Below are 21,618 nucleotides of genomic sequence, written 5' to 3'. Positions count from 1 at the left end.
CTTCCTTCGGTCTGAGGCTCTCACCTGCTTCAAAATGGGAGCAGTCATTCCTGTGCCCAAGAAGAGCAGGGTGAGCTGCCTTACTGACTGTCAACTGCTGGCACTCGTATCTACTGAAATTATGTGTTTTGGGAAGTTGATTATGGCTAGAATTAATTACTCCCTGGAGCAAGGACCTAACCCCACTGCCACAACAGATCTCCAGCAGAAATAATCTCATTGGCTCTCCACTCTGGTTGGTGCACCAAGAGAACAGTAAAACGAGTGTCGGGCTGCAGGTTATCAACTACACCTAGTGTTCAATACAGTTTTCCCCTGGGTATTAATCACCAAGCTTGAAAATCTGGGCCTCTGTACCTTCCCCTTCAACTGTTTCCTCAACTTCAGTGGGAGGCCCTGTAGTCCGGATGGATGATAACATCTCTTCATTGACAATCAATACAGCCACACTTCAAGGATGTGTGCTTAGCTCTACCCTTTTACTCATTTCTGTCATGATTGCGTGACAGAGGACAGCCCAAATGCCATTACAAATTCACAGATGGCAATGGGGAGGGAGACATTCCAGAGTGAGATGGATCAGCTTGTTTGGTGGTGTTGCCATAACAACCTCGCGTTCAATGTCAATATCACCAAGGAATTGATTGTGAATTTAGGAAGCTCTCCATTGCACATCAACGTAATGTGTACATAACGGACAGTGTAACCTGGACCCATAACACCTCACTAGTCCAGAAGACACAACATCTATACTTTTTCTGAGGAGATTGAAGTGTGCAAGGCTCCCCACCCCTATTCTAACAACTTTCTACAGGAGCACCATTGAGTGTCCTGTCTGGCTGCATTATTGCGTGGTACGGAAGCTACAAGGTATCAGGTTGCAAGCCAAAGACCCACAATGAACAATTCAGGAATAGCTTCCTTTCCTTCATCTGAATGGTCCGTGAACACTACCTTTATTACTCTTTCTTTTTTTGCACTATTTGCACATTTTGTAATTTATAGTAATTTTATGTCTGCATTGTCCTGCTGCCACAAAACAACAAATTTCATGTCATTTAAGATAGTGAGCAAAGATGTGGAGAGGTTCAGAGTTTTACATTTGCATTGTAGAAGGCATGGTTGCCTAATGGAGCAACTTTTGGGCATGGGGAAGACGTCAGAAGTTGAAGGAGGGCAGAATTCTGGTGGGTTGTAGAACTGGAGAATGTTATGCATACTGGAGGTGAGGCTTTGGAGCAATTTTAAAACCATGTTGAGAATTTTAAAGTAGAGATATTGTTGGACCATTAGTAGATCTACATCAAGACCAGATATAATGGGTAAATAAAACTTGATGTGTGTTAAGAAGGGGACAGCTGTGTTTTTGTTATCATAATGAAATTTAACAAATTTAAAGTGTTACCTTGCACACTTTAACTTTTTATTATATAAAAATCATTACAACAAAATTTTTTTTAAATGATGCAATTAGTGATCGTTTTTATAAACCAACTTGCAGCACCCATATATTCTGATTTGAAAATTGAAAATGATTTATTGTAGACTGTGTTGGCGGCCATTGTGATGGTGAACTTGAAAGGAATATTTAAGCAGGTTACAGATATACCTTTACTCTGGAGAACAAGCAAGCACGAACTTGTAAGTACTCTCAATATGTGTAGACTGTAGGTATGTTGTGATATTCAAGATGTAATATGGAGAATTTTGTTTTCATTTGCTAGAAAACACCAGAGATTGGTCACGAACAATATTGCAGGACATCAAATCTGAAAATAATAATGATAACTAAATACATTAAAGCATTGATTTTGTTAGAGGTGATGTGTACAAATAAGTCACATATATTATTTCCTCTGGTAACATTTGGCCTGAAAATATAAATAAATGCATATAAACTTCCTGAGAAACAGATAGATGCAAAGACTATGCTCCGTCATTAGAAACTCTACAGTTTATTCTAACATTTTGCAACCTGTATTCAGTGTTTGACTGATATGCCCTGACCTCATTTTATTGCTCAGTAAGTCACAAGAGATATCCAGTTACCAGTAATGAAATTTGGTATGCATAATTTGTATATTATCTGAAATCGTGTTTTTAGCAACTATATATCTGTTTCATGGTAGTTTTTCTTTACATAAAAATTGCTGGTAAATTCAGTATGTGCTGGTGTTAGCTCTCCAATATGATAATGCACCTTAAACGAAGTAAGTAACCAACAAAATGACAGAGTACAATGTGTGGTGGGGGGGGGGGGGGGAATGTGAGATTATCCATTTGTTATGATAATTTTAAAAAAAATGATACTGGGAAAAGCAAATGAAAGGATTCCTTGTATTCATCACTGAAACCTTATGTGCTGGTACAATAGGCATTTAGGAGATAAAATATTGTTGGTCTTAGTTGTAAGAAGATTTGAGTACAAGAGCAAGGAAATCTTGCTACAATTATATAGGGCCTTGTATTGATCACAACTAGAGTACAGTATACAACTTTGAGGATACAATATATTTGCCAAAAGGGAATGTAGTGAAGATTAACCAGCCTGACTTTTGGAATGGCAGGTTTGACACAAGAGAAATTTATAGGCTAGACGGTTATTCTACAGAGTTCAAAAGAGTGAAAGGACCTGATGAAATTGGAGGGAAGCAACAGTGGTCGTGCCTCTGGCACAGAGTCTGACCCTGTGGCTCAGAAGGGTAGGGAAAGGAAGAGGATGACAGCTGTGATAGGGGACTCTATAGTTAGGGGGTTAGATAGGCGATCCTGTGGACACAGGAAAGAAACGCGGATGGTATCTTGTCTCCCAGGTGCAGCGTCTGGGATGTTTCTGATCATGTCCATGATATTCTGCAGTGGGAGGGAGAACAGCCAGAGGTCGTGGTAGATATTGCTACCAACGACAAAAGTAGGAAAAGGGAGGCGATCCTGAAAACAGACTACAGGGAGTTAGGAAAGAAATTGAGAAGCAGGACGTCGAAGGTAGTAATCTCGGGATTACTGCCTGTGCCATGTGACTGTGAGTATAGGAATAAAATGAGGTGGAGGATAAATACGTGGCTGAAGGATTGGAGTAGGGGGCAGGGATTCAGATTTCTGGATTATTGAGATGACTTCTGGGGCAGGTGTGACCTGTACAAAAAGGACAGGTTGTACTGAATCTGAGGGGAACCAATATCCTGGCAGGTTTGCCAAGGCTATTGGGAAGAGTTTAAACGAGAATTGCTGGGGGTGGGAACTGAATTGAAGTGACAGAGGAAAGGGAGGTTGGCTTACAAATAGAGAAAGCTGGAGACAGCGCGAAAGGGAGGATAGGCAGGTGATAGAGAAGGGACGCTCTCAGACTGAAGGTTTGAGATGTGTCTATTTTAATGCAAGGAGTATTATGAACAAAGCAGATGAGCTTAGAGCATGGATCAGCACTAGGAGCTATGATGTGGTGGCCATTACAGAGACTTGGATGGTACAGGGGCAGGAATGGCTACTTCAAGTGCCAGGCTTTAGATGTTTCAGAAAGGACAGGGAGGGAGGCAAAAGAGGTGGGGGCATGGCCTGTTGATCAGAGATAGTGTTGTGGCTGCAGAAAAGGAGGAGGTCATGCAGGGTTTGTCTACGGAGGTTCTGTGGGTGTAAGTTAGAAATAGGAAGGGGTCAATAACTTTACTGGGTGTTTTTTATAGACCACCTAATAGTAACTGGGAGATCGAGGAACAGATAGGGAGACAGATTCTGGAAAGGAGTAATAATGACAGGGTTGTTGTGGTGGGAGATTTTAATTTCCCGAATATTGATTGGCAGCTCCCTGATTGGCATCTCCCTAGAGTGAGGGGTTCAGATAGGGTAAAGTTTGTTAGGTGTGTTCAGGAAGGTTTCTTGATAAGTCCACAAGAGGAGAGGCTGTACTTGATCTGGTATTGGAAAATGAACCTGGTCAGATGTCAGGTCTCTCAGTGGGAGAGCATTTTGGAGATAGTGATCACAATTCTATCTCCTTTACCATAGCATTGGAGAGGGATAGGAACAGACAAGTTAGGGAAGCATTTAATTGGAGTAAGGAGAAATATGAAGCTATCAGGCAGGAACTTGGAAGCATAAATTGGAAACAGATGTTCTCAGGGAAATGTATGGAAGAACGTACAACAAATGTTCAGGGCATATTTGCGTGGGGTTCTGAGTAGGTACGTTCCAATGAGACATGGAAAGGATGGTAGGGTACAAGATCCGTGGTGTACAAATGCTGTTGTTAATCTAGTCAAGAAGAAAAGAATAGCCATCGAAAGGTTCAAAGAACTTGGTAACGATAGGAATCTAGAAGATTATAAGCTAGCAGGAAGGAGCTTAAAAATGAAATTAGGAGAGCCAGAAGGAGCCATGAGAAGGCCTTGGCAGACAGGATTAAGGAAAACCCCCAAGGCATTCTACAAGTATGTGAAGAGCAAGAGGATAAGACGTGAGAGAATAGAACCAGTCAAGTGTGGAAAAGTGTGTATGGAGGAAATAGCGGAGGTATTTAATGAATACTTTGCTTCAGTATTCACTACGGAAAAGGATCTTGGCGATTGTAGGGATGACTTGCAGTGGACTGAAAAGCTTGAGCAAGTAGATATTAAGGAAGAGGACGTGCTGGAGCTTTTGGAAAGCATCAAGTTGAATAAGTCACCGGGACCGGACAGGATGTTCCCCAGTCTACTGTGGGAAGCAAGGGAAGAGATTGCTGAGCCTCTGGCGATGATCTTTGTATCATTCATGAGGACAGGAGAGGGTCCGGAGGATTGGAGGGTTGCGGATGTTGTTCCTTTATTCAAGAAAGAGAGTAGGGATAGCCTATGAAATTATAGGCCAGTGAGTCTTACTTCAGTGGTTAGTAAGTTGATGGAGAAGATCCTGAGAGGCAGGATTTATGAACATTTGGAGAGGTATAATATGATTAAGAATAGTCAGCATGGCTTTGTCAAAGGCAGGTCGTGCCTTACGAGCCTGATTAAATTTTTTGCGGATGTAACTAAACACATTGAAGATAGAGCCATAGATATAGTGTATATGGATTTTAGCAAGGCATTTGATAAGGTACCCCATGCAAGGCTTATTGAGAAATTAAGGAGGCATGTGACCAAGGGGATATTGCTTTGTGGATCCAGAACTGGCTTGCCCACAGAAGGCAAAGAGTGGTTATAGTCAGGTCATATTCTGCATGGAGGTCAGTGACCAGTTGTGTGCCTCGGGGAACTGTTCTGGGACCCCTGCTCTGATCTGGATGAGGAATTGGAGGCATGGGTTAGTAAATTTGCTGATGACACAAAGATTGGGGGTGTTGTGGATAGTGTGGAGGACTGTCAGGGGTTACAACAGGATATTGATAGGATGCAAAACTGGGCTGAGAAGTGGCAGATGGAGTTCAACCCAGATAAGTGTGAGATGGTTCATTTTGGTAGGTCAAATATGATGGCAGAATATATCATTAATGGTAAGACTCTTGGCAGTGTGGAGAATCAGAGGGATCTTGGGGTCCTAGTCCATAGAACCCTCAAAGCTGCTAAGTAGGTTGACTCTGTGGTTAAGAAGTGCATACGGTGCATTGGCCTTCATCAATCGTGGGATTGAGTTTAAGAGCTGAGAGGTAATGTTGCAGCTATATAGGACCCTGGTTAGACCCCACTTGGAGTACTGTGCTCAATTCTGGTCGCCTCACTACAGGAAGGACGTGGAAGCCATAGAAAGGGTGCAGAAGAGATTTACAAGGATGTTGCCTGGATTGGGGAGCATGCCTTATGAGAATAGGTTGAGTGAACTTGGCCTTTTCTCCTTGGAACGACGGAGGATGAGAGGTGACCTGATAGAGGTGTACAAGATGATGAGAGGCATTGATCGTGTGGATAGTCAGAGGCTTTTCCCAGTGCTGAAATGTCTAGCACGAGAGGGAATAGTTTTAAGGTGCTTGGAAGTAGATACAGAGGAGATGTCAGGGGTAAGGTTTTTACGCAGAGAGTGGTGAGTGCGTGGATTGGGCTGCCGGCAGTGGTGGTGGAGGTGGAAACGATAGGGTCCTTTAAGAGACTCTTGGATGGCTATATAGAGCTTAGAAAAATAGAGGGCTATGGGTAAAGCCTAGGTAGAAATATCTTCACTAACGATAGGGAGTACAGTTGCAAGAAAAAGTTTGAACCCTTTGTAGTTACCTGGTTTTCTGCATTAATTCATAAGATGTAGCCTGATCTTATCTAAGTCACAATAATAGACCAACACAATCCACCTAAACAAATAACAAATGAACAATTCTACTTTTCACGTCTTTTTTGAACACATTGTTTAATTATTCACAGTCCAGGCTGGAAAAAGTACATGAGTCTTTGCATTTAATGATAGGTAGAACCTCATTTTGCAGCAATAACCTCTATCAAATGTTTACTGTAGCTGCTGATCAGACTTGCAAAATGGCGAAGAGGAAATTTAGACCCATTCCTCTATACACATAAATGTACCTAAACTTCCTGAGAAACAAATAGATGCAAAGACTTTTAGTTCATCAATATTTCTGGGATACCTTGCATGAACAGCCCTCTTTGGGTCAAACCACAGCATCTCAACTGGGTTAATCTCTTGGCTCTGACTTGGTCATTCCAAAACACGAATTTTCTTCTTTCTTAAGTGTTCTGTTGTTGATTTACTCTTGTCTCAGATCTTTGTCTTGTTGCATCATCTACTTATGTTAAGCTTCGGGTGACAGACCGCTACCCTGACATTCTCCTGTAGTAATCCAGTATTTCTTCAGGACCCTTGCGATCCTTCCAGAAACTGTGGAAATATAGGGAAGGTAGACAGTAGCAACTGGTTCCTCCTCTTTGTTAGCTTTCCTAGTTTTTCCATCACCCTTTTTAAGGGCCCGATTGATTTCCTTCACCTTGTAATCATCCAGTAAGATGTCGTGTGTAATCATCTTATTTCCTCATGGAGACTCTCCAGGTCCAAAATAGTTTTTGCACAGTTAATCAAAGTAGAAATAACCACTCTGTTTTTGTTGAGGTACAAGTCCATGTGAGTGGGTTTCCGATAGACACCATGTCCGAGGCTACTGTCCAGTTTCATTGTATTAGAATGTCCAGGAACAGGAGGTGATCTCCATCTCCATCATAAATTGAATGCATGCTCTTGAGATGATCATGGACCTGTTGGAATGCCTTAAAAGGGCCAATGGGGAAACCAGGAAGCCTAACAACGAAGAGGAACCTGTCGCTACTGCTTGTCTTCCCTATATTTCTATGGTTTCTGGAAGGATCACCAGAATCCTGAAGAAACAATGAATTATTACCATCCACAAACCAACAAGGAAGTTTAAATCACAGCTTATGCTGGTCAAAGATGACCTGGTTCTCAGAATGGCTGGCATTCACAGGATTCCCAGTGAATGCAGAGCAGCTTGTATCAGCACAGTGGAAACCTGTCACATTGAGCTCAGGAGGTGTATCTGTTTGGGTTACCCGGAGAAATCGGCGGTAGCAGAACATTGCATTCACCATGGCCAAAGGATTGACTGTGACAACACAAAACTACTGTGCTGTGCCTGTGGCTTTTGGGACCACCTGGTTAAGGAAGCCATTGAAATAAAACTAGAGGAAAAGAACTTTAACAAAGTTGAAGGTCTCACTCCAAGTAAGAACTGGAATTCGATTGTAAACAAGGTAGGACAGCGGAAACCTGATTGGAGAGGGCTAACCTGTCAGGAAGGCTGACGACTGGGGTATAAATACCACTGGACTAGACATGCACAGGCGTCATCACTGAAGATGGCAGATTTTGTCATTGAAACATTGGTTAAAATCGATACCTGTACCTGGCTGGAAGCCCATGAAGAGTTGTCATAAATGCTGGAAAAGCACTAGATCCTTTGTCTTGATATAATTCTGAATTCATTATTCCCTCAACAATTGCAAGCTGTCCAGGTCCTGAGGAAACAAAGCAGCCCCAAACTATGATGCTTCCTCCACCATGCTTCACAATTGGGATGAGGTTTTGGTGTTGATGTGCAGTGTCCTTTATCTTCCAAACATAGTGGTGTGCATTTCTACCATAAAGTTCAACTTCTGTCTCATCTATCCACAGAACATTGTCACAGAAGTATTATGGACATCCAGGAGGTCTTTTGCAAACTTGAGATGTGCAGTAATGTTTCTTTCTTTCTTAATTTTTTTTTTTGAAGAGCAGTTGTTTCCTTTGTGGTGACCTTCCATGAACACCATTCTTGTTCAGTGTTTTTCTTATAGAGGACACATGAACAGAGATTTTAGCAAGTTCCAGAGATTTCTGCAAGTCTTTTGCTGTTATCCTTGGTTTTTATTTCACCTTCAGCATTGCATGTTGTGCTCATGGTGTGATCTTTGCAGGATGTCCGCTCCTAGGGAGAGTAGCAACAGTACTGAATTTCTCTTGCTGTGGGCTAGTGAACAGCAGTCGAGTGTTTAGAAATGCTTGTGTAGCCTTTTTCCAGCTTCATGCAACTACAATTCTTCTAAGGTACTGTGAAAGTTGTTTTGATCGGGGCATGATGCACATAAACAGGTCTTTCTTGAGAAGAGCAGGCTCTATCAATAACCTGATCTTGTGTCTTTTTATAGGGCAGGGCACCTCTACAACCCACACATCCAATCTCATCTCATTGATTGGAACACCTGACTCCAAAAAGCTTTTTTTAAGACATTACCCCAGAGGTTCACATACATTTTGGAACCTAGACTGTGATTGTTTAAATGGTGTACTCAGTATTGATGAGAAGTATAATTGTTTGTTATTAGTTTAGGCAGATTGTGTTTGTCTATTATTGTGACTTAGATGAAAACCAGACCACATTTTATGTGTAATTAATGCAGAAAACCAGGTGATTGCAAAGGATTCAGGAACTTTTTCTTGCAATCATATGTGGAATTTCCTACCCTGGTGTTGTGGAGCTTGGTCATTAATTACATTCACATGGGACACTAAACAAATTGAGCAGTGTTAGAAATGAGGTGGGAAAACGGTGTTGTGGTAAAAGATGGGCTCACATCTAGCTGAACGGCAAAGGAGGCTCAAGGAGCCAAATGTCCTATTCCTATACCTTGGCTGCAGTATAAACATCCTTCAATTTTAAAAGGATCACATTGCTATTCCAGTTCAAAAAGAGGTTCTGAATCCATTTATCTGTCAAGTTCATGAGCTTCTCTTTCTGATTCTTTCATATCATTTGAAGTGTGCACCCTAATCATACCCTTCTACAACATAATTCATGGCACACAGTAAGTATCGTCAAAGAAAATCTGACTGAAGTAGTAGCTGCAAATACTGCAGTTCCACGAAAGTATAACAATTGAGTTCAGTGACTGTTGTGTTTTCAGTGGAAATGGAGATACAGTAATTAAGGCTTGGCAGAGCATTTTGGCATTCGCCACATGATGTTTAACGTAATGCAAGGGTAGAATCTTTGTTCAAATAGTACAGCCTGCTTGATATTGTGTAGACAATAAGTATTTTGTGTATAATGTTAACAAAAGTAATTGTGAAATGACAAGCTCAAATACACTAATTGAATGTACATTCTTAATTTCAACATTTGCTAACTGTATTTCCTTTTGTATATAGGAAGTAAATATCGCTTGTTATTCCCAGTCCATGCTCTTTGCAGTCAACACTCAGGCAGGGCTGCAAAGCAAGGGGTATGGAAGCAGTTTGGGTTTCACTCCCTTTCGGTCTGAAAGTACTCAGCCCTGGCTATACAAATCTTCCTAGTCCATATGTCTAACCCCAGCATAGCATGGAGACTTGTATCCCTTTTTCCTCTTGTCCCTGGTGTAAAATATCTTCGTTACACTGAAAATACATGTCAAGTGTGGTGTAATTTTTGTACTGATTTATAACCCTTTCTCATCTAGGCATTGTGGTCTGTATCATTTTTGGCCTCTCTTCTTTTGGGACTGGACTATGGACTCATGGTTGCAGTGGGATTTGCCATTTATGGAGTTGTTTTTAGAACACAAAGGTTAGATATAAAGATATTTTTGTTCAATCACCAAACTGTTGTTTACTTTTTAAAATGTGTATTTTTGTGCAACATTTAGTGTAGGCTTTTAGTATTAGTACGTGGTCATTTAATTTAGACACTGTCACTGATTACTCACATAGCCTATAAATATTGAAAAATTACTATAGTTCTTTAGAAGCATTAAATATTGCATTGATGTAGTCCCTTTTTAAAATAAAACACTACTACAAGAACTCAGCAGGTCAAATGGCCTTTGGGGATAAAAGAATTGTCCTGATGCAGGGTTTCAACCCAAAATATTGACCATTTTTCTCCCACATATGCTGCTTGACCTGTTGAGCTCTTTCAGCACTTTTTTTTTTGCTCCAGATTCCAGCATCTGCAGTTTCTTCCATCTCCCAATGTATTTTTCATTGCTGGATAGAATAAAATTCTGGGGAGTCAAATCATGATAAGAGAACACCGGGTTAAAAAAGGCATGTGGTCTAATCTATCTCGAATATAGTGCGCAGTACAAAATACTTCCTAATCCTTGGACAGCATGGCGGTAAAACCCCCTAGATTAATTCAGAGAAGAAATGCGCAACATCCCCCTCATTGTTACTATGATGACTGTACTGATTCGTTAGACCACATGGATCAGAATTTTTATAAGTTGAAATCAACCTCCATTTTAATGTGATTTCTGACCAGTCTTAACTGGTTCAACCCCAGTTACCTGAAAGTACTTGCTGAATGAGTATCACTTGACAAGCTAGTAACAAATTCTCCGTGCAGTGAAAAAAGTTGCTTAACATTTTGCTTTCTCTCGAGTACATGTAGAGACTCTCTAAAGCAGGGTTTCTCAGCCAGGGTTCCGTGAGAGGTCACTAGGGGTTCCACTAGAGACCATGCTTTAAAAAAAGCCTTTTTTTTTTAACTTCGCGCAATGTGCGATGCTAGCACTGGCTGTGACCGAGCAGCCTGTTGGCAATCTAAGCCCGGAATGGCAGTACGCAGCAGGACCATGTTTATTTGGTTGAGTCCATTCTCAGTTTTTGATGCAATATGTGGGGGGGGGGGGGGCTGTTGATAATTGGTGATCTGAATTGCACGGAGGGGAGGATGGTAGACTGATGAAGAGTGTGAAGTGTGTTTTCCAAGCATTGAATGGACTCGCCCAACTTGGGGCTGTGATGTCAGCCTTTCCCTCCTGAATTACCTCCCCCAATTTCCCCTAAGACGCTGTTTACTGTCTTATAGGGGCGAACTAACTCTAGAGGTGTAATAGAAAATTGGAGGGAAATGTTCATTCTAAAGATTGTCCAAAGTGGTGACTTTTGAAAAGGAAGATTCTACGCCTAGGCCAATGGACAACTCTGATAAAGTTAATGATGAAGAATCACAATCTTCTGAGTCATTTCACTGCACTAGTGCAACAACGGACACAAAGTCTGTCTTTAGTCTGTGGCATGTGGCAAAAGGAAATCTTGAAATGTTTCCACTGCTGCTTAGGCTTGAGAGTGAGGAATGATGATATCAGAAAGTCTCCAGTCTTAATTGAAAACCACAGTACAAAATTGAACAGCATTTATCCTCCCTTTCAACACAAGTGTATGACTTGGACGAAGAGCCCTTTCTCTGAATTTTCTGCTCAGCCTGAGAACTTGAGAGAAGAGGAAGAACTTTGTGAGCTACACTCTGATCGAGCACTCGATGAGATTTACTGACCTGCCCCTGGACAAGTTCTGGTTTTCTGTGAAAGAAGAGTAGCCAGCCATTCATAGGAAAGCAATGGATATTTTGCTAGAGTTTTCAACTTCTTACATGTGTAAGCAAGCTTTTTCTTGTTTAACAAGCATGAAGATCAAGGATAGAAATAGTCTCATTTTAGTTGAAGATGAAATCTCTGTTTGCTTATCTCAAGTTTGCCCTTGAATTGAGAAATATATTATGTTTGCCTTATGAGTTCCTAAAATTTATGAAAAGGAAAGAAAGAGATTAATTTCAAAAAAGGTTAACTAAAAATTCATTCCCTACTCAAGAGCATTGACAATTATTTTTGGATTATTATATCTACAACTTACTGATCACACTAATGTACTGTGAGCTGTATATAGAATCATTTTTATGCAGGGGTCCTCTGCGACCTGAAAATTATTTCAAGGGTTCCTCCTGGGCAAAAAGGTTGAGAAAGGCTGCTCTTGAGTCAAATATTGCACAAAGGAAAATGGCTGTGGATGGAGACTCTTCATCCCAGTGCTAAGACATCATTGCAGGATGTTCTCAGGGTAGGTCCTAGGCCCAACCATCGTAAGCTCCTTCAATGACTTGCCTTACATTATTTCATCAGACTGGGTATGTTAGCAAATGACTATACCATATTCAATATCTTTTTTACTTTTTCAAATCAAGCAACCTACATGCTGCAAGATTGTGGCAACATTCAGACATCAGTTGATATGTAACATCAGCATTGCTACTTGTTTGAGTTCAGGGCAATGATCATCTTGAGATGTAAACTACCCATCCTTGATATTCAATTGCTTTGCCATCATTGAAATCCTCAGGATTAATATCTTACAGTGGCTATTTAAATTCTGTGTCTACCAGGATAGTTAAATTCTGTGACTCTCCAAGCACACTATCAAAAAGCACAAATCAGGAGTGTTATGGAATATTCTCCATATGCCTGGTTGAATGCAGCTTAATGTAGAACAAAGCAGCCAGGTTGATTTCGTAGCCCATCCATCACTGTAAACGCAATTTATTTATTCTTCTGTTTGGCAGGTCTGCATACCACTCACACAATACACTCCAGTAATACACCCTGGTTACTTAGCACTACCCAAACCTGCAATCTCTATCAGCAAAATTGACAACAACATGAATACATAGCAACACTGCCTGTCTTTACGACACTCGGTGTCAGCTTTTGTTAAAGCACCTGTTCACTATGGAGTGCTTAACTAAATTAGTTGTTTTTGAAGTACAAGTTACAACAGTTTTCTTTGAGATGTGATATGTTAACAGGATTTTAGGAAATGTAAAAACTAACTGCTGGAGACACTTAGCAAGTCAGGCACCATCTGCAGAAAGAGGAGAGTTAATGTCTCGCTTTGAAGACCCTTTGTTAGAGCTGGTATTGGTCTGATGGAGGGTGTTTAACTTGAAGCACTAACTCTCATTTTCCACATATACTGCCTGAACCATTGGACATATTACCAACTGCTGGAGTTTATTTGATCATTCAATTAGGAATCGTGTTTTGAATGAAGTATGTTGCAAATAGTAACAAACCAAAAAAAATTAGCCTTGAATACTTTTTCAATTGACATAACAGTAAATCCAAATTCCTTCTGCAGTGCTAAATACAGAATTCTTGGCCAGATACCTAATACAGATATTTACTGGGACGTAGAAGCTTATGAGGAGGTGAGAACTAAATATTTTAATTACTTCTCTTTAGATGAATTGTAAAGAAAAATGCAAGTACTGTTTTGCATAACACTTTCATAATCTTTATTGGAGTGCAAAATCTTTATATTCTAGGTGCAGGAAGTCCCTGGCATAAAAATATTTCAATCAAATTCCTCCCTGTACTTTGGAAATGTTGACTTGTATATGAGTGCCTTACGGGAAATGGTAAGTAAGGAAATGTTTTGTCAATGGGGTATTTTTTTCTGACAATTACAAAACATGAGAGCAAAGAACTTAAAAGAAATTATAATTTTAAAAATAACTGGCCTGAAATGATCTTGGCAAGCAATATTTGGAAGAATCTCATATCTTTCTCTGGAGGATATCCAGAGAAAGAGTAGGTTCCTTCAGTGACTAACAGAGAAATCTATATATAGAGCTGTGGGATTCTAAATGAATGCTGGCCATTGGTGTGAGAGGGGTATGGATCCTGAAAAGTTAGGGGAAAAGTATCCTGATATTCTGATACACATCAGTCTCAAAGTAGAGGAAATGTTAGAGTTATTAACACAATGTGAATTTAAAAACCCAGCATCTAATGGCATCTTTCACAAGATGCTTTGAAACCAAGGGAGGAGATGTAACAGAGGCTCTTGCATCTTCAATAGCTATAGATGAGGTGTCAAAAGACCAGATGGTAGCTAATGTTCTTGTATTCAAAAAGGACAGTTGGGATAAACCTTGAAACTGGAGCTCATGCATCAATGGTAAGAGAATTATTGGAAAACCCTTTCACAGGATTTGTATTCTGCTGGAAAAGCAGGCAGTGCTTTGTGGACGAGTCAATAAAGTTATGTATAAGAGAATTCGTGTTCTGCAATGCTGAATTTTGCTTTTGAGGAGCAAACTGAAAATTTAAGTCTGGGCAGTAGCTGTGGTTTATATGGACTTGAGCTGGTCCAGAAAGTGAAAGCACCAGAGATTCATGGTATGTTGGCAAAATTGATCTAAATTTGGTTTGTTGATAGGAGGTGGAGAGTAGTGGTCAAGTGGTATACCACTGAGATCTGTGCTGGGACCATTGTCACACATAAAAGTTACTTTTAATAAGAATGTCAATTGATTAGTAAGTTTGCTGACAATGCAAAAATTGGTTGTGTGGTAGACAACGAAGAAGATTGAGAGAGGATGCAGACAAGCATAGAGCAATTGGAAGTTGACAGAACAGTGGCAGATGAAATCTAATCCAGTCAAGTGTGAGGCAGTGCATTTTGGGGCATCCAGTACTAACAGAAAATGGTAGGGAACTAGGTATGTAAGTTCATAGCTCCCTGAAAATGGAAACAGTTGGATAAGGTAGTAAAGAAGGCATTTGAAATGATTGTCTTCTTTGGCTGAGATACTGAGTGTTGCAGCTGTGCAAGACATTGTTCAGGCTGCACTTGGAATACTGTACAGTTCTGGCCCCATCTTGCAAGAAGTATTAAGTGGTGACATTAAAATGCATAGGAGAGATTGGATAGACTTAGTTCATTCTCACTGGAATATGGGAGGCTGAGGGGTGACATGAGAGGCTTATAAAAGTATGAGGATATAGATGGGTAGATAGTTTTTATCTAAGATGGTGGGTTCTAGAACTAGAGGGCATAGATTTAAGGTAGAGGGAAGACATTTTAAAGATCTGAGGGGCAGTTTTTTCCACAGTGGTGGGTACACAGAAGAGTTGCATTTCATCAAGATAGGTTAACAGGTACTTGAATATGAATGGAGTGAAGGAATACAGGTCAAGTGCAGGTAAATTGGACTAATGTGAATAGAATCACAATCATCTTGGATAGGTTGGGCCTAAAGACCCACATCTGTACCCAATTTTCTATGACTTTTTTGTGGCTAATATTACTATAAATTCTTAAACTATTACTTCTGTTCACCTTAAGATTGAAATAGATCCTACTGCAATATTATTGGCAAAGAAAAATCTTGAAAAGAAAATGAAACAAAAAGCAAAGTTGGCAGAGAAGAAGAAGGGCACCTTCCTAAAATTGGTAAATATAATTCTTTAAGTATGGCAAGCCTTTTGTTTTAAATGTGTAACCCCCTGGGTTGCCTCGGGCTCGCTCAGCTCATTCTCGTCTCGGGGGAGCAGCCTTCGGCCCCGCCAAACTGGGTAATCAGCTGGTGTGGATGCTGTGTGATGTCCCCACCTCGCCAAAGTACAAACAGGACACCATATGCAATTAATTGATTACAGTTTATAAGATTATAACTAAGTAATTAATAACGATACAGTATACATGAAGGAAAAGAAAAGGCGCCAAACTTATCAAGTTCAAACCACTTTGAGCACAGCCATTGGAGCTCACCTACTGAGGTCTTCTGGCCACCATTCGATACCCTCTGAACTCCTCGACTCGCAGCTCAGGACCACCCTAAGTGGTCAACCAAGCACATCTATCTTCGTCTCCTCTCCTCGGGGTACCCCCTGGCCTTGGACCCCCGCTTGGGGTCCGTTCCTCGCCCAGTTTACAGCATCGCGTCCTCTCTCTCTCACCCCCTCACGCCGATCTCCCTAAAAGCCCCCCAACAATAGCTTACAGACTCAGAAGAAAGAACAACATTAATCCCAATTGGTTTACAAAGGAATACAATTCTCGTTATCAGTAAATTTTAACCCAAACAAGCTTCCAGCACTCTCTCGCAACAAAGAAGCATTCCTACTTTTAACAAAACAAAGAAGCCATTTTGATTAACATACGCAGTAACAAAGAAAAAGAAGAACCCCCCCCCCCCCCTTTACAAATGTGTAGCTTTGGAAAGAAAAAAAAAAGTAATTCAGAGTTTTAAATGTATCTGAATTCCTCGTTGTTTGCTCCAAACACTGCCTCATCGTTTAGACTGCACATGAATTTGTGAGTTAAGAGTAAGAGAAGGCTGATCACAAAGACACATCTGTTCCACCTTGGAATGAGATCATGGTTGATATTACGTAACCTGAATTCATTTCTATACACTAGGAGTAATATTTCACCTTCTTAATTTACTTTTAACAATCAAGTCTCTGCTTCCTTCTCCCACATGAGTGAGTGAGTTCCAAAAACATACAACACTCAGAGAAAATATTGCTACACTTCGTGCATGAGCAATGCCTTGCTTTAAAGTAGTGGCACCCTCCTTTCCCTCTTGCTTCTGATTTTGCCCTGTCGAAATGGATATTGGCCTAGTCTCTTCAAACTTTTCTCAAAAGGCCCCTACTTATCCACAGGTATTTATCTGGTAAACTTTGTGAACTGTTCCCACACTAACATTCTTCCTTTAATATTGTGCAGGTATATCAAATGCCTTGTATAATTGTAGCATAGCCTTCCTAGTTTTGTCAATTGATAATGAAGTAGATTTTCTAATTTTAAATTAGGATCTGAAATGCACTTGACAAGAGTGGTTATGAAGGCTGAATCAATTGTAACATTCAACAAAGATCTCACTAGGTATCTGAAAGGAGTGTCACAGGTTTCTTGTGAATGGAAATGGGTGGATTGCTCAACTACAGACTTAATGGACCAGATGGCCACTTCTCATGCTTTAAACATCTGTCATTTGGTGTTTTATTTCCTTTTCTGGTATATCCAGATGATGTAATTGAAGTCTTGATCTGGATTGTGTAGAAGATCAAGTTGGAGCATCTATTCAGCCATTTTACTTTTAAAGAGGTGGCTACTAAGAAGTTCAACTGCAATTGATCTTGTTAAGGTTTCCCAAAATTAGAATGAAGTAAGATGTTGGTTTCCCTTTACATTCTTGAGCATTGGTTTGTATTCAGATAATAAGATATCATTGGAGTCACATCAAAATAATGAGATAGAAGTTCTAGTTTCTCCATCCAGTATTTTGCTGTTAATTAATTAGGTATTAGTATGTCAATTGTACTGTGTTTATGTAATTTTTTATACTTGGTTGTAATGGATTAGTCTTGTTATATGTATAATACTTAAACAGAGCAAGCAATCTTATGAAACTGCAAGCAGAGGGAGGTAAGCCTTCAAGGTTTTAAGGATTAAAGCTCAAATTTATATGGCCTGTTGAACTTCTTTTGTCACTCAATAAGATCAAGATTGATCTATAAATTTATTGTTGATTTATGGTATTTTTCTGGTTCTCTTGGCTTGATTATGGCCTTGAATATGCTCAATGACTAAGCAACTATCACCTTTTGAAATAGGGAATTTTGCAAATCTCAGGACAGTTTTAAATTGTGAGCTCTTTGTGTTGAGACAATGCCCTCTAATTCTGGAATTCCAACTAAGAGAAAATCTCTCAGCATCTATTCAGCAAGCCTTGTTTGAAACCTTGGTTGTCTCAATGATATTTTTAATTCAGCTGAAGTATAGTTGAATATATTCCAAAATGCTGGTGGAACACAGCAGGCCAGGCAGCATCTATAGGGAGAAGCGCTGTCGACGTTTCGGGCGGAGACCCTTCGTCAGGACTAACCGAAAGGAAAGATAGTAAGAGATTTGAAATAAGTGGGGGGAGGGGGAAATGTGAAATGATAGGAGAAGACAGGAGGGGGTGTAATGAAGCTAAGAGCTGGAAAGGTGATTGGCGAAAGTGATACAGAGCTGGCAAAGGGAAAGGATCATGGGACGGGAGGCCTCAGGAGAAAGAAAGGGAGGGGAAAGCACCATAGGGAGATGGAGAACAGGCAAACAAATAAATATGTCAGGGATGGGGTAAGAAGGGGAGGAGGGTCATTAACGGAATTAGAGAAGTCAATGTTCATGCCATCAGGTTGGAGGCTACCCAGCCGCTATATAAGGTGTTGTTCCTCCAACCTGAGTTTGGATTCATTTTGACAATAGAGGAGGCCATGGATAGACATATCAGAATGGGAATGGGACGTGGAATTAAAATGTGTGGCCACTGGGAGATCCTGCTTTTTCTGGCGGACCGAGCGTAGGTGTTCAGCGAAACGGTCTCCCAGTCTGCGTCGGGTCTCACCAATATATAAAAGGCCACACTGGGAGCACCGGACGCAGTATACCACACCAGCCAACTCACAGGTGAAGTGTCGCCTCACCTGGAAGGACTGTCTAGGGCCCTGAATGGTGGTGAGGGAGCAAGTGTAAGGGCAGGTGTAGCACTTGTTCCGTTTACAAGGATAAGTGCCAGGAGGGAGATCGGTGGGAAGGGATGGGGGGGAAGAGTGGACAAGGGAGTCGCGTAGGAAGCGATCCCTGCGAAAAGCAGAAAGAGTGGGGGAGGGAAAAATGTGTTTGGTAGTGGGATCCCGTAGAAGCTGGCGGAAGTTACGGAGAATTATACGTTGGACCTGGAGGCTGGTGGGGTGTTAGGTAAGGACAAGGGGGAACCCTATCCCGAGTGGGGTGGCGGGTGGATGGGGTGAGGGCAGATGTGCGGGAAATGGGAGAGATGCGTTTGAGAGCAGAGTTGATGGTGGACGAAGGGAAGACCCTTTGTTTAAAAAAGGAAGACATCTTCATCCTGGAATGAAAAGCCTCATCCTGAGAGCAGATGCGGCGGAGACGGAGGAATTGTGAGAAGGGGATAGCGTTTTTGCAAGAGACAGGGTGGGAAGAGGAATAGTCCAGGTAGCTGTGAGAGTCTGTAGGCTTATAGTAGATATCAGTAGATAGGCCCGTCTCCAGAGATGGAGACAGAAAGATCAAGAAAGGGGAGGGAGGTGTCGGAAATGGACCAGGTAAATCTGAGGGCAGGGTGAAAGTCAGAGGCAAAGTTAATGAAGTCGACGAGCTCAGCATGCGTGCAAGAGGCAGCGCCAATGCAGTCCTCGATGTAGCGAAGGAAAAGAGGGGGATGGATACCGGTATAGACTTGGAACATGGACTGTTCCACAAAGCCAACAAAAAGGCAGGCATAACTGGGACCCATACGGGTGCCCATGGCTACACCCTTGGTTTGGAGGAAGTGGGAGGAGCCAAAGGAGAAATTATTGAGAGTAAGAACTAATTCTGCTAGACGGAGGAGAGTGGTGGTAGAGGGCAATTGGTTAGGTCTGGAATCCAAAAAAAAGCGAAGAGCTTCGAGACCATCTCGGTCGGGGATGGAGGTATCTCGGGACTGGATGTCTATGGTGAAAATAAGACGGTGGGGGCCAGGGAACTTAAAATCATTGAAAAAATTCAAAGCATGAGAAGTGTTCCCTGTTCCAATTCCAACCTCACTCCTTCCGAACACTCTGCTCTCCACTCCCTCTGCACCAATCCCAACCTCACTATAAAACCTGCTGATAAGGGGGGAGCTGTCGTTGTCTGGCATACTGACCTCTACCTGGCCGAGGCACAGCGACAACTCTCTGATACCTCCTCTTATTTACCCCTTGATCATGACCCCACTAAGGAGCACCAGGCCATTGTCTCCTATACCATCACCAACCTTATCAGCTCTGGGGATCTCCCATCCACTGCCACCAACCTCATAGTTCCCACACCCCACACTTCCCGTTTCTACCTCCTACCCAAGATCCACAAATCTGCCTGTCCAGGTAGACCTATTGTCTCAGCTTGCTCCTGCCCCACTGAACTCATTTCTGCATACCTTGACACTGTCTTATCCCCCCCCCCCCGTTCAATCTCTTCCCACCTATGTTTGTGACACTTCTCATGCTTTGAATTTTTTCAATGATTTTAAGTTCCCTGGCCCCCACTGTCTTATTTTCACCATGGACGTCCAGTCCCTATATACCTCTATCCCCCACCGAGATGGTCTCGAAGCTCTTCACTTTTTTTGGATTCCAGACCTAACCAATTGCCCTCTACCACCACTCTCCTCCGTCTAGCGGAATTAGTTCTTACACTCAATAATCTCTCCTTTGTCTCCTCCCACTTCCTCCAAACCAAGGGTGTAGCCATGGGCACCCGTATGGGTCCCAGTTATGCCTGCCTTTTTGTTGGCTTTGTGGAACAGTCCATGTTCCAAGTCTATACCGGTATCCATCCCCCTCTTTTCCTTCGCTACATCGACGACTGCATTGGCGCTGCCTCTTGCACGCATGCTGAGCTGGTCGACTTCATTAACTTTGTCTCCGACTTTCACCCTGCCCTCAAATTTACCTGGTCCATTTCTGACACCTCCCTCCCCTTTCTTGATCTTTCTGTCTCCATCTCTGGAGATGGCCTATCTACTGATATCTATTATAAGCCTACAGACTCTCACAGCTACCTGGACTATTCCTCTTCCCACCCTGTCTCTTACAAAAAGGCTATCCCCTTCTCACAATTCCTTCGTCTCCGCCGCATCTGCTCTCAGGATGAGGCTTTTCATTCCAGGATGAAGGAGATGTCTTCCTTTTTTAAACAAAGGGGCTTCCCTTCGTCCACCATCAACTCTGCTCTCAAACGCATCTCTCCCATTTCCCGCACATCTGCCCTCACCCCATCCACCCGCCACTCCACTCGGGATAGGGTTCCCCTTGTCCTTACCTACCACCCCACCAGCCTCCAGGTCCAACGTATAATTCTCCGTAACTTCCGCCACCTCCAACGGGATCCCACTACCAAACACATTTTTCCCTCCACCCCCACTTTCTGCTTTTCGCAGGAATCGCTCCCTACACGACTCCCTTGTCCACTCGTCCCCCCCATCCCTTCCCACCGATCTCCCTCCTGGCACTTAACCTTGTAAACGGAACAAGTGCTACACCTGCCCTTACACTTCCTCCCTCACCACCATTCAGGGCCCCAGACAGTCCTTCCAGGTGAGGTGACACTTCACCTGTGAGTTGGCTGGTGTGGTATACTGCGTCCGGTGCTCCCAGTGTGGCCTTTTATATATTGGTGAGATCTGACGCAGACTGGGAGACCGTTTTGCTGAACACCTACGCTCGGTCCGCCAGAAAAAGCAGGATCTCCCAGTGGCCACACATTTTAATTCCATGTCCCATTCCCATTCTGATATGTCTATCCATGGCCTCCTCTATTGTCAAAATGAATCCAAACTCAGGTTGGAGGAACAACACCTTATATACCGGCTGGGTAACCTCCAACCTGATGGCATGAACATTGATTTCTCTAACTTCTGTTAATGCCCTTCCTCCCCTTCTTACCCCATCCCTGACATACTTAGTTGTTTGCCTGTTCTCCATCTCCCTCTGGTGCCTCCCGTCCCATGATCCTTTCCCTTCTCCAGCTCTGTATTACTTTCGCCAATCACCTTTCCAGCTCTTAGCTTCA

General features: G+C 42.1%; 1 protein-coding gene across 5 annotated transcripts in view; it reads left to right on the top strand.

Annotated features, from left to right (window-relative positions):
• Nucleotides 1-21,618, top strand: part of slc26a5 (solute carrier family 26 member 5) — an 86,914-nt gene that overhangs the window by 48,375 nt on the left and 16,921 nt on the right. For all 5 annotated transcript variants that reach the window (XM_073066640.1, XM_073066643.1, XM_073066641.1 and 2 more), the window contains 5 exons: nt 1,546-1,641; nt 9,903-10,009; nt 13,357-13,426; nt 13,544-13,636; nt 15,349-15,456. In XM_073066640.1, the coding sequence (XP_072922741.1) occupies nt 1,546-1,641; nt 9,903-10,009; nt 13,357-13,426; nt 13,544-13,636; nt 15,349-15,456 (474 nt within the window). The remainder of the gene's footprint in view (nt 1-1,545; nt 1,642-9,902; nt 10,010-13,356; nt 13,427-13,543; nt 13,637-15,348; nt 15,457-21,618) is intronic.

This window comes from Hemitrygon akajei, chromosome 14, assembly GCF_048418815.1.
Source record: "Hemitrygon akajei chromosome 14, sHemAka1.3, whole genome shotgun sequence".
NCBI classification, from domain to species: Eukaryota; Metazoa; Chordata; class Chondrichthyes; order Myliobatiformes; family Dasyatidae; genus Hemitrygon; species Hemitrygon akajei.
The sequence above is the reverse complement of the archived record's forward strand: the minus strand, read 5'-3'. Positions and strand labels throughout refer to the sequence as shown.